Source organism: Nesoenas mayeri (assembly GCF_963082525.1).
Source record: "Nesoenas mayeri genome assembly, chromosome: 6".
NCBI classification, from domain to species: domain Eukaryota; kingdom Metazoa; phylum Chordata; class Aves; order Columbiformes; family Columbidae; genus Nesoenas; species Nesoenas mayeri.
In genome coordinates, this window is record NC_137545.1 from 1,673,338 (window position 1) to 1,690,582 (window position 17,245).

At 42.2% G+C, this 17,245-nt stretch overlaps 1 protein-coding gene across 1 annotated transcript in view; it reads left to right on the top strand.

The window, feature by feature from the left end:
• ANKRD44 (ankyrin repeat domain 44) overlaps positions 1-17,245 on the top strand; it is an 87,053-nt gene that overhangs the window by 60,596 nt on the left and 9,212 nt on the right. Inside the window, exons 11-21 of the mRNA XM_080347118.1 lie at positions 46-128; positions 1,371-1,488; positions 3,660-3,728; positions 4,343-4,483; positions 6,714-6,794; positions 7,733-7,844; positions 11,779-11,850; positions 12,340-12,541; positions 14,491-14,569; positions 15,631-15,748; positions 16,751-16,967. Coding sequence (XP_080203244.1) covers positions 46-128; positions 1,371-1,488; positions 3,660-3,728; positions 4,343-4,483; positions 6,714-6,794; positions 7,733-7,844; positions 11,779-11,850; positions 12,340-12,541; positions 14,491-14,569; positions 15,631-15,748; positions 16,751-16,967 — 1,292 coding nt within the window. The remainder of the gene's footprint in view (positions 1-45; positions 129-1,370; positions 1,489-3,659; positions 3,729-4,342; positions 4,484-6,713; positions 6,795-7,732; positions 7,845-11,778; positions 11,851-12,339; positions 12,542-14,490; positions 14,570-15,630; positions 15,749-16,750; positions 16,968-17,245) is intronic.

The following is a 17,245-nucleotide window of genomic DNA, read 5'->3' on the forward strand; positions in this document are numbered from 1 at the left end:
GCGTTTTCGCCTGACTCTGCGTAACGAGGCTGTTGTGCCTTCCAGGTGTGGGATCCACAACATGTTCCCGTTACACCTGGCAGCGCTGAACGCTCACTCCGACTGCTGCAGGAAACTGTTGTCATCGGGTGAGTAAATCCCGCAGGGTCTGTGGGGCTCCAGTAGCGTCTGTGTCTTTTTTAATACTTTAATACTCATCGTTGTAAATCGTCCCGATGAAAGGCGTCCCGTGCTGCTGTGTTCGGCCGTACAGGAGCGTGCGAGGCTTTCCTAACAGCATGTTGATACTTCTGTGCATCCTGTGTTCTTCATGCCTGAAGCTCTTTTCTTCTGACAGTTCCAGAGAATTTAGGTTAATTCATCAGGAGGAAGGAGGAAATTTAGGACCCTTTTCCAAACTGCAGGAATGGGGGATACTGGTTTGTTCTGCTATTTTTTTCCCCAAAAGAAATAATTCAGGATATCTCCTCGGGCCTGCGCTGCACTACATCATCAGTATTTCCATCTCACTGATGGTGATGTGTTCTAAATACAGCACAAATGTGTGTCTGAATCCGGACAGACTGAAGGAGTGGGGCTGCCCAAAGCCTGTGGGCACGAGAGGGGAAACGAGGGACAGTGTAGTGTCAAGAGAGCGGCCGCAGGACCTCACCAGAGCCCAAAGCAGAAGCAGCAGGAGTTTGCTGACACAACCATTTCAAATGAGGCAGTATTCAGGTGCCAAATCCTCAATTCTTCTCCACACAAGAGTTCCCATGAGCTAAAAATTCACAAGGTGGATGGCATTCTTTTTCTAGGAAATCGCTTCATTACTTACCACGTAAAATCTCCTACAACTACTTGTTCCCCCTAAACTTGAGTCACATGCCCTGTGACATTAAACCGTGGTGCTCTCTGGCCTTGAGCACTAGATCAGGAAGGAAGAGAAGCAGCTCTGGGTGACCAGAGTCAATACTGCCAGGCTTCTATCTCAGTCAATATCCCTGTGTGCTCCTGGAAGCCTCTTTCCAACCTCAAAACCACCCGCAATAAAAATGCCCCCATTTTATGCTCAGACTGAATCTGTGGGTCTTGCTCATTTCTTCATGTTTTCTGTCTTTATCCTCTCCTACTGTCACAGTCCTCTTGACGAATATCTGCCTCCTAAATGCCTGTCACGTAGTTATAAATAGGGATGTGGTGCAGAGCTGGATGTGGAAATAGATGCTCGTCGGCTTTGCGGCTCTTTTTATAGAGCCGCCAAAGCGGAGCAGCTGCTCGCCGTTCCCCTGACAACCTCTTTCTGACTGTAGTTGCTTGCATTCTGTTTTTTTTGCTTTTCCAACTAACTGATTTTTCTGTCTCTGCGATGTTTCTTGTGGTTTAACTAGGACAAAAGTATAGCATAGTGTCCTTGTTTAGTAATGAGCACGTGCTGTCTGCAGGCTTTGCCATAGACACCCCTGACAGTTTTGGAAGAACGTGCCTCCACGCTGCCGCTGCAGGAGGGTGAGTTGCTCTGATTGTAGCTCTTGTTAAATTATTTTGAGGCTTCATTGCAGATTTGGCGCCAGCCAACATGACTGTGCCATCCACAGAAGAACTTAGAGCGGTCCGAGGGAATCAAAGCGGTCTGATGTCAAATTTGGGTCACTTGAGGCTGTTTTTCACCACTACCCTCATGTAGGGGTTGCTTGCAAAGTAAAGGAAATCATCATTTCCTACAGTAGAGCGAGTGAGGAGCAGGAGTTATTCCTGGTCTCCACTTTTGGACTGTGTGCTTGGCTGAAAATGCGACTGCACAACAGCGCCCATTGGATCGCAACCCTGGAGTCCAAACACAGCTCAAGTTTAAAAGTTGCTAAAAGAAAAGCCAAGAAACCAAAACAACAACAAGCCAAGCCCAAACCAACCCCCAACCTCCACGCTAGAAAGTCAAAAGACGGTAGTTCTCTCAGTGTGATGAATTCCTGCTAAGTGCTGGGAGGCCAGAAATGGAAACAAGTGACAACTGAAAGACATCAATTTAAGTTGTAAATGTTGCATCCAGTTAGTTGAAGTATTTCCCAAGAATTGTCAGTGGGGAGCTGTGAAGTGAACCTAGCAAAAGGACTAAGAACTTGGCAAGCGTTGGGTTTTGACTCTTCTGTGCGGTAGTTTATGGCTCAGAAAACAGCTGAGATGGAGCCTTGGCCGGAACCCAGCTTGGATTGCAGCTTGGTTCTGACACGAAGAAATGCTCATCCACAGCAAATACTTGGCAGTCTTTCTGGAAGTTGTTTTTTCTTCTCAGTGGACCAAAATGCATATCACAAAGTTTTTGTTGTTACAAAAAATAACCCCAAACAAACGAAGAAACAAACACAAAACCCTAATAAAACAGACGTGAATGCAGTTTTGATTATTCTTATTATATTACTCTTCTTGATACTTGTCTCACATTAATAGAGGAGGTATGACTGTTGCTTGGATGGAAATTATTATAGTGTAGCTCAGATGCTACCGCTTCCATAAGGCTGCACCCCAAAAGAATCATAAAAACAACTTGGAAGGCCTAAAGACAAAGAGGCTCCAGAAGAAGCAAAAGTGGCTCATGAAAATAAGCCATATTTTTCCAGTGTTTTACTACAACCGTCATCATTAACAAGTGTTTTTATTTTTAGTACGTTGTGGTGAGCGTCCTGGAGCTACTTTATGCAACAGCAGTTTAGAATAGGGATGAACATATGCCAACATATTGCATCTAGTCTTTTTTGCCCTGGAGCTGGAGCTATACAAAAGGTATTGGTTTCTCTCCCGACATATGCCTGGTACTCCCATTACATTAATGGGAGTTGCACGAGTGCGAGGAAAAGAACGGACTTCAAAGGTCTGCGCGTCTGATTGTGAACACAGTCGATGTATTTATTGCCCTTTGGAATGCCAAGGAGTCTTGGAAAGTGCTGCGCTTCTTGACATCATTTTCTGGCACGAAAGATGTGAGAATTCATCTGGTTTATTTTGTGTTAAAAATCACCTGGCTTTAAACAAGAGGAAGAAGCCGCTATGATGTGGTGAATTCTTTCAGCAGATACAAAGCGATGGAGCCCAACTCATCCTCTTATGTAAATGCAAGATTGATATGTCAGTCACTTGAAATAGCGATGCCCCTTATTCCGCAAAGCACTTAGAGATACGCTTAGATCTGTCAATAGTCAACAGATCATATGAGAATAAACCTCCTGTGATTAAATCTCACTAAGTAAACAGGATTGGAGCAAAGTGCTTGCTGTTGAATGCTTTGCTGAACGGGGGTGGATTTCGTTAAATGTCACCTCTTCGTTATTAGACTGGCATTTTACAAGCTCGCAACAACTTTCCTTTCAAGTTCTCTTACACGGGTGGAGTGTGGGAAGCATTCGAGTACAGCTCCCATTGAAAACCTCCAAACGCACTGAATTCCAATCACATTTAGTGTGCTCTCTTTGCCATTTTTTTCCTCTTCTGCAGATGGAGGTTTTCTTGGAAAAAATAGGTTTTTAAAGCTTTGTTTTCATGGAGTTTCACATTGTAGTTGTCTGTACCCTGTTTCTGCATGGCAAATAATACAAAAATAGAGTAACCTTTTTGATTTTAGGGAGCGGGGGCAACACAGATGTAAACTTCTGCTTTGTTCATCTTCTGTTTTCTTCTCTTTCCAGTAATGTTGAATGTATAAAACTCTTGCAAAGCAGTGGAGCAGATTTTAATAAGAAGGACAAATGTGGGAGGTAGGTAAATCATGAAGCTCATTTAAAAAAGGAGAATAAAGAGAAAGAATCTAGCAGGCGGGGAAGAAAGATCTCAGTCTGGAAATCACATGTTCTCTGACAAATGACAGTGAAATGAAGCAGGAGTTTGGCCTTCCCTGCAGAACTCCTGCTGCTGCATTTCAATGCCAGACAGACAGGTGCAGACTTCATTAAATACATAAAAGCCATCACACCCTCTTGAGTTTTCTGTTTTAAAAATATCACGGGTTTGGGGGTATTTTTTCCCCCTTCTTGCTTCTCTTATTGCCTAAATTCTTGTGCTTTTGTGCCGGAGACAACACCTGAGTTCTGATGGGAGGATTGCTGCTATTTGATGTGCTTCCTAGAGGTTTTTTGTCCTCCATAGGACATGTTGCTGTGAGTGTTGTTCTGCCAGCTAAACGAGATGCTGCAGGAGCACCAAAACTTCCTATTAACATGATATTTTGTTAAATTTGCCTAACTTTAGATTTCAGCACAGGAACATAAGGCGCTGATACTCCCTGCTGGAAATCTGCAGGAATTAAGATATATCGCTATCCTCAGTGGTGCATACAGGAATACGAGGTAACAAATTGTCACTTATGTTCCAGGACACCTTTGCATTACGCAGCTGCAAATTGTCATTTCCACTGCATCGAGACACTGGTGACAACAGGAGCCAACGTTAACGAGACAGACGAGTGGGGCCGCACCCCTTTGCACTACGCCGCTGCTTCCGACATGGACCGAAAGTAAGAAAGCCTGTTTGTATTCCTCGTTTTGTTTGACGCGTTTTGCCAAATCAATGTCATTCTATTCTCTTGGTGATGCTGTGAGCCAAAACCCCAGTCCTGCCAGTGAAGGAATGTCCCTGCATTGGATGTGTAACTCCACACGGAGTTGCTCTGGCTCTAAACCAGATTTTCAGAGGATGTGGCATTTCAGCCCTGCGCTTTACCTTTGGTGGAATGCGCTGGTTTGCAGCCACCTTGTCCTACCCAACTATCTTCCCAATATTTTGTCTTCTGTTTTCTTCTGTGTGGTTTCCTCACAGGAGTAAGCTCGGAGAATATTTTGTATCTGCTTTGTAAGTCCCTCAGAAGGGTTGGAGCGAGACCGGCAAGCAGGGGAGGTGTTTACTGGGAACTGCTGGCTGTTCCAACAGACTTGTTGGAAAAGCTGGGATAGATCTACCCGCCAGTCTCTCTCCACCGGCAGAGCTGATAAAAATGCTCACTCGGTTCAAACAGGTTGCTTTATAGGGACTTTAAAAACAGAGAGGCCTGGGGAATATCCCTTGGCAGAATGCAGTGCTGTTCTTGTGAGAAAGGGGGAAAACAGCTGCAAAACTTACAAATCCTGTGGTTAGAGACTGCAATTTCTAATTCCCAGATAGTTGCATATTTTGGCAATCTCTTCCTTATAACATACTGTATAAAACAGACTCAATTACTCTGTTAGTTCTCTCTTAAAACTGTTAGCGACCTGTATTTATTTCAGGTCATCCCATGTTTCTCTGTCTAACTCCTTTAGACACTAAGGAACTATTTTTTTGGTTTCTTGTATAGAGAGAGCTGGTAAAAACATGTCTGGCTTCTTCCCAGCCAAATACCACCTCAACGCCACTGCAGGAAAACTTCAGCTTAGCTTTATGGCAGAGCTTTGGATGCCATATCAGACCCTTGGGAGCTTCTTCATCATTTGCTGTGGTTATACTGATATAAAAAAGGTTTTCCAGTTGGAGATGTTCTGGAAGAAGCCTTGTTCTATAGATGAAATGCTAGTTGCAGTCTGTGATTTTATAGGTCAGCATATATATTTATTTTTCCTGCTGAATGGCAAAAAATTCCCAAGTCAGGCAATCTCAGTCTAAAGAATATTTAGAATTATTCTGTCCAGGGAATCTTATTTTGGGATCTCATTGATTTGTAGTTAACTGAAAACAGATGCAGGTAGGACCTCAGCATAGCACAGGAGCTTACGACATTAATATTCCAGGGAGTTATTTTATTAGTAATTAGTGAGTCAGTGGACATCAGACCGACCCTGGATTTGTAGAATAACCCACTATTGCCAGCACTCACAGGAAGAACATCAAATCTTGCTATTAAAAATGGGAAATTTCATATTAAAGAAAGAATGTGCTCTTCTGCGTTGTGCAGAATGCAGTCTGGAATTTGTGTGTTACATTGGGATTGAGATTAGCAAACTGTCCTCCTGCAAACCTTTCAAGCTCCTAATCCTTGATGACAGCAGTTTGTAAATGTATTCTGTGTTAGCCTCGGTGGCCAGGAAACGTCAAAACACAAGCTCATGATTGTAAGGTGACAATCATGGTCTTCTCCCTGCCATCCATCCAGCTGGGAAGCAGAGGTGCCAAAAAAGATGCAGGTGTGCAGGGTGTGATGATGTGCTGGGCTCTTTGAAGAATCTAAAGAATCTGACCGGGAGGTTCACACAGTGTTGCCGAGATATTTCACAGCAAGTGAGGAGGGGCAGCAACCTGGCTGCTGCAGGTTCAACAGAGACCAACTTAGCGTCACTCATTAAAGTTCCTCTACATCTGAAATGCTAGAGAAGTACTAGCAGGTTACTGTCGGAAGAAGCAAGCTGTAGTAATCCTGAGTTCCTCTCCACAAAGGAAACAAAACGCACAACATCGCTGCGGGAGAAACAGAAGGATTCGAGAAAGTGATTTACAAACTGTTTCTGATAGAAACCAGAATTTGCACTTTTGGTTGGTTGTTTTCTTTCCTGGCACTGACTTGCGGGACAATAAACTACCGTGTTGTAGTTGTTGCCGTAGCTTGCAAAACTAGGCACCCGTGCAGTGCACTCATTTAACTTGGATAATTCTTATTGTTGGCTGGAGGAGGTCAACACCTTGAAGAGGTCATTGGGGATGGGTGGCAGACTGCGTCAAAATCAGTGGTGTGATGTTTGGAAAATAAGTTGCATTTTTCTGTCCTCTGTGCTAAGAAGAAAGAATATTTTAGGTAACTCCCACGAAAATGCTGAAGAACTCGAAAGAGCCAGTGAGATGAAGGAAAAAGAAGCTGCATTGTAAGTTTGGTGTCGATGAAGCAGTTAGAGCTCATTTCTGGAGAATGCCACTGCTCCGGGCTACGCTTTTACACTCTGCTTTGGCTCGTTCATCGCTGTGCTAAACACAATGCTTGGCTCTAGTGAGGGCTAACCTAAAGAAAAAGGCGCTATGCTCTTCTCTGTGCACGTAGTCCCTAATATCTCTGTTTCTGTGCTGGTTGCTGTTTCATAGTTAAAAATATACTGCTTTGGTAATTTAATAATTCTTTAGTGTCATGAACTGCCTTATTTTAATGCTTTGCGCTGAGTTTGTATGTTGCACAAAGAAGCAGCCGGTGGCTAACTCAGTGCATTTATTCGCACTGACTTTTTCATGTAGCTGCTTCATGATGTTTTTTGGTTTTAAAAATCCCCTTCTTCACATGACAGCCTCACATTCACTACCAATTACAAACCGTGGAAGCAAATATTACTAACAAAGTTATGCTAAGTGGCAGGAGCTATAAAGCGCATAAGGGATCCTTTGAAAAACACGATATGAAAAAAAGCGTCAACAAAGAAGAAAATATATTTATGTACAGAAATTAACTCTTTATTTTTCAGCTTGGCATAGTGCCCGTTTGGAGGGCAACTGTTTGATATATGAGTTTTATGTGAGCAGTAGCAGTTCTAGGCTGCTTACATCATGGTACAAAGTTGTGTAGTTTTCTTTCAGGCTTTGTTATAGAAAAGAATTTTGTAATCTAGAGTAGCCACAAAAGTTAGGTTGAAGATTGGAGTGTGGATTTTCTATTAAAAAACACAGTGAATGTGGGGAGCTATTGGTGAAAAGCGATTTGAGGTGCTGCTAGAAACAGAGAATGAGCTGCCAGTTCTCAGCGCTACTCCTGGTTGCAGTGAGGGCTGAGTGTGTTAAATACTGTGAGCTTGCGTTTACACTGGTGAATTGTCCACAGATGTCTGGAGTTCCTGCTGCAGAACGAGGCCAATCCAGCCATCCAGGACAAAGAGGGGTACAACACCGTGCACTACGCTGCTGCCTATGGGCACCGGCAGTGCTTGGAACTGGTGAGTGCTCAGACAGCTCTGGAAGGCTCTTATCTGCTCATATATATATAACACATTCGTGTTAGCAACTCTCCTCACGGTTACTATTTGAGTTCTTTGGATATTCACAAATCTGCGAAAATCTGCAATATATGCAACCAGGTGTATCATAAAAACGTGTTTACCTTGACCATCCAGTCCTTGTTCAACAAGCTGGTGCTTAAATACCGTCCTTGGGTGGAGTTTATGTATGCTCAAATTATTTTGAACTGCGACCCAAATATTCCCAGTGTGTGGACGTGGCAGCATTAAGGTTCCAGTATAGGTTGGGAAATTACATATTAGAGAGCAGTGTAGGGGAAAGGGAGCTGGGGGTCCTGGGGACAGCAGGGTGACCATGAGCCAGCACTGGGCCCTTGTGGCCAGGAAGGCAAATGGTACCTGGGGTGTATTACAAGGGGGTTGGTTAGTAGATCGAGAGAGGTTCTCCTTCCCCTCTACTCCGCCCTGGGGAGACCACATCTGGAATCTTGTGTCCAGTTCTGGGCCCCTCAGTTCCAGCAGGACAGGGAACTGCTGGAGAGGGTCCAGCGCAGGGCAACAAAGATGCTGAAGGGAGTGGAGCATCTCCCTTATGAAGAAAGGCTGAGGGAGCTGGGGCTCTTTAGTTTGGAGAAGAGGAGACTGAGGGGTGACCTTATTAATATTTATAAATATATTAAGGGTGAGTGCCATGAGGATGGAGCCAGGCTCTTCTCGGTGGCAAACAATGATAGGACAAGAGGTAATGGGATCAAGCTGGAACACAAGAGGTTCCACTTAAATTTGAGAAAAAACTTGTTCTCAGTGAGGGTGTCAGAGCACATTATCTGACTTGCAAACTACATTAATAGTTTTTTGTCAGCTGCAAACCTGCTGTGCCTTTTTACCTCTGGTGAAACAATAGCAGTAGTGATAAAGTTACCATCATTAAGATTAACTATGTGTAAAATCTAACTTTTTTTTTTAATATCCTGGACCTGAATGATCAGAAATTGCATCTCACAAGAAGCCAAAAATTGTATAAATCCATACTATATATCTCCCAAATTCAAGTTTATGACTTGTAAAAATAAATGTCATGAAGACGGGTATTGACTGATCTGCTTTGATGTACAGGGTGATTCAAAATTATCGTGTCATGTATAAGTAGGTTTTAATGGTTTTAAAAGAAAAGCTTTAATTAGAAAATTGTATTGATATTCATGCTTTAGTGAGAACACTGCATGTTGTTTGGTTCTTTGTTGAAGAGGCAAAATACTTAATTATTGAGAAGGAGCTCTGCTACTTTCACACCACATTAACCCGCAGTGCCTGTTAGTGCTGCCACAGGAGAAATCCTGCAGCAGGTTACGTCAGGGTTACTACAGCTGGGAAACCGCGATTTGCAATTACGCCAGGGCAGCCCTGGCTCAGAATTTCAGGTGGGATGTTAAGCCTTTTTAGCTCCCATGAAATATCACTGCTTTTTTGTTGCTTGTGGCAGCGAGTTTGCCCTTTCCTTGTTCGGAGCCCGTGGGGATGGAGGGCTCTTCTGCTGAGCCTGCTGCCCCTTTGGAACAAGAGCAAATGTTCTACGGATTTGGAGGGTGGATCCTCCTCCTTTTATGCCTGATGAAAAATTAGCTCCTTTTCTGCCTAATGGTAATTTGAAATAACTGAGATGCTCTATTAAGCCTCTTGTTTTTCTCTCCAGAGCTGAATTTCAGAATGTATTACAGTCTATAAGGACAATCATAAGATCTACCTTGACTCACTAACTGGTGCATTTGAGTTAAAAAAAAAAAGCGAGGGGAAACACCCCCCCCCGGCCATATCCTCCCATATAGTCTTTTATTATAACCCCAGAATAAAATCTCTTATGTCTGTAAATACTCTTACTGTACAAATAAAATAAAGTTGTGAGAACTGTAAATGTTATTAATGGCCACACAGAACTGGGGGAGAGAAGACAGTATATAATAGCAGCTGTGCAGTGCTGTTGGTTTGTAAAAATAGATCTGAATAACTGACATGTTTTATCTTACTTTGCATCTCACTCCTGAATCATTCAGGTTCTTGTTTCTGAGTGTGAAGAAGACTTTCCAAAATCATTACGTGCAGTATTAACTGTTATGGGAAGTGAAGGGGTCGCGCTGGGAATTTCCAGGAGGCAGGAAGAGAAGTAAGGGTGTCCTTACCTTTTAAAAGCTTCTAATCTAACCAGAGGGAACCCTGCGCCCCCATTTCACTTGCAGTGTCTCTGCACGGGTCTGGCATCTGCTAAAACTCTACGGACAAACCAATAAGTAAAAATGCATTCAGCTAAAAGACAATTCCAATGGCACAAGGAATTAGAAATCAGAAATGCTGATTGTCCTTCAATCAGCCACCAGTAACCGTAGATTGTTCGTAATTCAGGCTTATTCATCTGCCTTCAGTGAAATGCACTGTCGGGCTTCTAGCAGGCAGGGACGGATCGCAGGTTTTGGGTGGTAGCTTCACCTTTTTCAGAAACAGATGCAACTGCGGGTACATTATGGAAGCATTATGGAGCTAGAGCCCCACAAAGACACTCCGTTTTATGTATTCTTTTAACAGGTATATGTAATTTACTACAAATGTGTTTTTAGAACCATAGAAACACTGGTGAAAGTGGGGAATTTGCGTGGTTACTTGGACCTGCTGGTACTTTCTGTCTCTTCGAGCATGATGTTTATCCTTCAGATGACCTTGTTTTAATTGTTATGAAGCGGTGCTTGACAAGGCGTACTAAAAACTATTAGTGCTGTGTCTTTAATCTTCCTGTTCTTGCTCTCCTTTATAATTTCTCTTCTTATGTTGTCTGGCTGTATATCTGTGAGCTACCAGGTTTGCCATCAAATTCTTGTTTACGCTTGACTTTATGATGGAGACATTCAGCTTTATGAGTAATAAGCTCATTAAGCCTGGTTTGGATCAGCCAAAGCTGCTTTAACTTTAAGCCATGGCGATACCTTTTGTGAGGGGTTCTCTGATCCCGCAATTTGTTCCTTCAGAGCCTTAATTTTGTCCATTAACCTGTCCACTTCTGACAGGTTAAGAAAAGTATTTCTACGTTAAGATTTTGATCCTGGAGTTTCAACAGGTGATGATAAATGTAATTAAAAGTGATTACATTAGTCTGCTGGGCTGGACTCAGAGTAAAGGCCAGTATTAGGCAGGCAGAGGAACAGGCTTAGTGCTTGGGTTTGTTTTGTGGCATTTTTGTAGTTTGTCTCACCGGAGAAAATCAGAATGTATTCATGTATTCAGAGCTGGCTACTGCTTCGTCCTGTTTATAGCTGTCTTGTGTAAGCCAAGAGCAAGATTTTAAACTGGAGGTGGCTCCACATGGTAAGACCAAATGTGCTTCCTAATCCTGCCTCAAACTTACTGCAAAACTGGTGTACAGCTTGATTGGGTTTTTTTTTTTCCTTAGCTGCAGGTATGTGTTAAAATCTATATAACCTGTTAATACACACGCCTACTTGCTTATGAGTGGTAATTGCATCTACATGCATTTCTTTCGCAGTCCTGATGTTTTATGAGGCACAAAATACACAAATAAATAAAAATGTTTAAATTTCTAGCTTTTTCGTAGGATTTAGGTTAGTGACACTGTAACAAGAGATTTGTGACACCTTATGTGTTGTTAATACTAGCTTGTATTTCGGTTTGATTTTGGAATAAATTTGTCCTTGATGTAGGTCTACTAAAGACTGATTTGTTACACCAAAAGTTCAGGCATAGCTCCAAGGTTAGGGTAAGCCATCGTGTGGTGCAGGCAGGTCAGCTCTGCCCCTACCATAGGCTTTCACGGGCCTCTTTGGAGAGTTTTATAGTTTTATGGTCCATGAGAATTTACCTTGTCTGATGCAAAGATGTTTGAAAGCCTTTTATTTTCTTTTCCCCCTAGCTCCTGGAAAAAACCAACAATATATTTGAGGAATCAGATTCTGCAGCTATGAAAAGTCCTTTGCATTTAGCTGTAAGTATGAGATGTGCAAACTGTTTGATCATTATCTCCTCGAATAATTCCTTAATGTCTGTCTTTGCAGCAGGTTTAATCATAGCCTTGTTTTGAAAAAGCTGGGAAGGGATGTAGGCCTAGATGTAATAAAACCAGGTTCTTCCATAAAACATCCCAATTTCACAGTTCAATTGCAGCCACCCTGGAGTGTCTCTGACATTCATTTCAAAGCCTCCCATATATTGGGGTGCCTGTGGTCATCTGTCTCCAGGTCTGGTGGTGTTGACACCAATGTTGACACCTGGACCCAGAAAGCCAGCAACCTGCACCAAAACGGGCTTAGTTTCCTGGCTACAGTCTAATTTGGGAAAATCAAGTGGAAGAAAGAGTCATAAGAAATCAAGAAAACTGTGTTATTTCTACTGTATTTAGGAGACTGTGATAATGACGGATTTTATGTTTGACGTGAAAGTCTTTGGAAGATGAGAATTGTGTGCATATTTCTAGGCCTATAATGGTCACCACCAAGCCTTGGAGGTACTTCTCCAGTCTCTGGTCGATCTGGATATCAAGGACGAGAAGGGCCGCACTGCTCTGGACCTGGCGGCGTTCAAAGGACACGCAGAGTGCGTGGAAGCTCTCATCAGCCAGGGCGCTTCTGTCACCGTGAAAGACAACATCACCAAGAGGACCCCCCTCCACGCCTCGGGTGAGCGTGCGCTTCTGCCATGCTTGTGGCCTCTCCTCTCTTCTCTTCTTCTCTTTCATTTCCTCGGTCTTTTTTCCTCGCTGTTACCACCTACTCTTTAAGATGCGCGATGTTTCCCCTCTTAATGGTTCTTCAGCCAAAAAATCAAGGAAAGAGAGAACACTTGCCTCACTGCTTCTCCTGAGGAAGAATGGTTGAAAATACAGGTATGCTCTCATTGGTGATGAAATTGTCCTGGGGTTCAAAACATTCAACTTTTTTGCAAGGGCAACACTGCAGAAATTCACCCCCTTTCAGACATAATCCTCTTCCTGAGCTAGCTGGTGAACGTGCTGTTGCGGCGAGTCTGCTCCGTTCCACATGTGTTGAGTGGTAATTATGCCATGTGCATAATTAACTGGAAAATGTGGAATTTGCCATTTATTTAAAGGTTATTGTTTAATTTGTACCTGTCAGATAAATACACAGAGATGCCAAAGGGAACGTTGCTCCTCTGACTCTTCACCAAGGGGCTCAGTACAGCAGAGCAGTGACCTCTAGTGAGAAGTAAAATTAATACTTCATTGGATAACAACTGTTTTCTAGGCCAGACTTAATTGTCTTTCTGTTTATGTTTTAATTTTGCTTAGATTAAAATGAATATACCTCTAATATCAGTTTGCTTTCTGTGCATGATCATACAAGTGCAACCTGGAAGCATAAGGTCAAACAGGCTATTATCAATTTTGTGTGCAGTACTGAAGAAAATAAAAGAAAACATTAGATTTTAAATCTGATAAGATTTTAAAAATCTCCCAGGGATACAAGCAAGATGTTCTTTAAATCTGCAGTTAAACAAAATGAGTTGTGTATTTAAAAAAGGGGAAAAAAATAGGCAAGACACAAGAAGGCGCTGCCTGCAGAAATGAGACACGAAAGAAAACATGTACCTTAAGAAGGAAAAATACTGCACAGACAGGTTGAATATTTGACCTCTTAGTAAAGGAAATATATCACTGGCATGAATTTGGAGGTTTTAAAACGGGAGACAAGTGCACTTTGGATAAATATCTGTTAAGCCAACACTTAGATCAAGAGCTATGCAGAGTTCTGTGGAAAGCAGCTCAGGAATAAAACTTTTAATCTCCAACCATTATGAAAAGCCACTTGCAGTCTGACGATTTTGATTACACTGTTTTGTAACAGTACATTTTGGTTAGGAGTGTTTTAGCAAAGAACGATGCCACCTATCGAAAACTTGCTGCGGTGCCACCCTAGTATCCAACGTTTCTTATTTGCAATGCAACTGTAGGAGGTAAATCGGCACATTTTGAGAAATCAATCAGAGTTCTTGCCGAATCAATCGCTGGCTTGGCAGTGCGCGTTTGCACACACAGAAGTGAAAACTTGCATGTATTTCCTGTGCACTGCAAGGAAAGGAGCAGGCGTGTGCCCACCCCTTCCAACGTGTTTGCCTTCATTCCTGCTCGTTACACAAGCCCAAGCGCAGAACACGACGCTTAAGGAGACCTGCCGCGGGGGCTGGATCGCAGGATTCTGCAGAGCTCCCTTCCCTAAAGGCGTCGGGAGCATAGCTAAAAATGTCTTTTCTTTTTCTGAGTAGAGCAACTAAGTTTATTTTTGGATGAATGATTTAAATGTGACGATGTCCTCCCATTTCTCTGCCAGAATGGTGTGACACAGGTGGTGTGTAGGTAACTCAGTGGTGAAAATCAGGATTTCTGGTTTGCTCATTGAGGATTTTTATATGTAAGAGAACTAATCATCACCTTACTTACTGAGCTCACCGTTTCATCAGCACAAGTTAAAAGCAAATTGTGGGAATATTAATTTCTTATGTCGTGGAATAGCTTCCTTCTTTATAAAGAAATTTCTTATCTGTATGCTTTCCAATGGAAAACTATCAGAAATTAAACATATTTTAATTAAGCATTTTTTTTTCTTTATAGTCATTAACGGCCACACACCTTGTTTACGGTTGTTGCTGGAAGTTGCAGACAACCCTGACGTGACAGACGCCAAAGGACAGTAAGTTTGCTTTGTGATGGTTTCCTTTCAGCTCCATGATTCAAATCACGTCTCAGATTTCGTATAAAAAAGCCAGGGCGTTTATTTGCAATACTGTATTTTCCGCACCTCTCCTTCTAGAATTTGGCAGAGATTACAAAGCTCCCATTCAGTTGATCTAAGCCATGTGGAAAGGATTAGTCATTAAGCTCAGCCTTTGCTTTGTACTTTAAACAATTTTTCATAGATGCTGAGGCCAGATTCAATAAAAACTAACAAGGTCCTGAGATGCTTCTATAGAGCCTTTTGCCTTCTAAAACATTTCTGTTTCAGGGTTTAGTTGGTATATAGGGCTGGTTCAGTGAGACAGAACGTTTATCTGAGGTGACACATGAATCTGAGATGTCCCTACAAAAATTTCACTTCTCATTAAGTGACAGTTGTATAGGGAGAATAAATTCTATTTTTAAAGTGAAAATATGAATGGTTTTAAAAACTCATTTGAGGTGTCTGGACCATATCTGACTATGCATATAATTTTAAATGGTATTAGCCTTATCTGGAAATGGAAGGAGAATAGATCCCTTTCAGAAAAAATAAAGGAAGATATTTTAGTCCAAATTTTGGCTTGAATATTTTCCTCATGTCCCTTCATCTCCTTTAGGCAATTGCAGCATTTGCAAAAGAAACGTTTTGGGTGGTTGTCATCTTGGGAACTAGCAGGGACATTCATTCACAACACTTGGGTATTGGAAAGCTCATGTGTTGCTGGAGGTGACAATAATTGTAGGTTATTAAGATCGTCTTGAATGATGTTGCTCTGTAAACTGCTCACAAACATGTTTGTTTCTCTTTCAGTTGTTGTAGTCGATTGTTAAACGTTTCAATGGTTTCATACAAAAGGTCTTTGCTTGGGTGTTGTGTAGATGAGTGTGGTGAAAGAACCAGGTTTGTGGGTAGGAACAGAGAGAAATGCAAGGCTTCCTGATTTCTGTATTCCTTTATCTCAGCAGTGGCAAGTTGTATGTCATTTTATAGCTCCGACTGTTGTGCACTGTTGGTTGTTTCTGTTTTTTTTCTAGAACCCCGCTAATGCTTGCCGTGGCATATGGGCACGTTGATGCTGTTTCTTTATTACTTGAAAAAGAAGCATGTGTAGATGCAGCTGATCTCCTGGGATGCACAGCTTTACACCGAGGGGTGACTTCATTTTTAGCATTCTTAATTATTTGTTTTATTGTGGCTACAACTCACCTATGAATACAGGGATATTGAATGTGGGGAATACTGTAAATGACTGGAAACCTGACCAAACACAGTCACTATGGTAAAAAGCAGGACAGATCTGCTCTAAGTAACACTCTGCTTTTGACTTTATGTCACATTCACTTAATTAATTAGATGAAAGACTATTAGGCCAGTTTTTCTTGGCTCTAGACATTTTGGAAAAGCAGTGACTATTCTTCGGACACAGCACCTTATGAATTCTGAAAACAATTTATTTAAAAGAACTGCCCAGCAGTTCTTTTCATTTTTCTTGGGGAGGATGGTGTAAATAAGTAAGCCTTAGGTTTTGATCTGGAGGCAGTGCAACTCGAGGCAGATCTCATCTTTCCTAGGAGTCTGCTTCTTATCTGATATGAAGTTGATGCAAGAGCTGATATTTATGCAGAACTTTATGATCACTTCAGTGAGCAGTTCAGCTTAGGAGTCCAACACCTTCTGTAATAACAGCTATGGCATAACATTTCTGTTCTGTATTGGTAGCAATACATGAACATGACCGAGATACCAGAGCTAACCTATGGATGACACAGAGGGCACTGATGGCAGCTGCTTTTCCTATTTCTGATTATATTCTTGGTATTTTTTTCCTTGGTTCTTCTCTCACATTTGTATGTGGTTTTGAGAAGCCAGATGCTGGTTCCCTGAACCACACCCCTTGTTCGCCTGTTCCCATAGTCTTAAACTCCCCCTTGCTTTTGTGCCTAACTTAGTGGAGTCTCCTTGCACAGACTAGGAAGCAACACCTTTGCAAGACAGTACCAAATACACATTGGTGTATCTGTTATCATAGGTACTCACAGGAGCAAAGGAGCTTTCATCTCTGCCTTCTGAATGCCATCCAGGCCCTTTCGCGTTCACAGGCATCAGTCATATTCTATATTATGTCAACCTCTTTCCTCATTTCTTTGTTATCAGATCATGACTGGGCACGAAGAGTGTGTTCAGATGCTGTTAGAGAAAGAAGTATCTATTTTATGTAAAGACGCCAGAGGCAGAACACCTCTGCACTTTGCGGCAGCTCGGGGTCACGCCACTTGGCTGAGCGAATTACTGCAGGTAGCACTTTCCGAGGAAGACTGCGGTCTGAAAGATAATCAAGGTTACACACCGCTGCACTGGGCTTCTTACAACGGTGAGCTTCTACCTGGGGACTTCTGTTCACATGTGGCCTCAGCTTTAGGGAAACATGGTAACAAAGCAGCCTAACATTTTGCGAAGCTCAAAATGAAGCCTGGATATACCCTGTTTCCCCAAAAATAAGATGGGGTCTTATACAATTTCTGCTCCAAAAGATGCTTACCTTTTACATGTATAGCTGCCTGGACACTATTTAAATTGACTTTTTAAATGAACTGTAACTAGGGCTTATTTTTGAAGTAGGTCTTATATTTTGAGCATCCTCAAAAATCC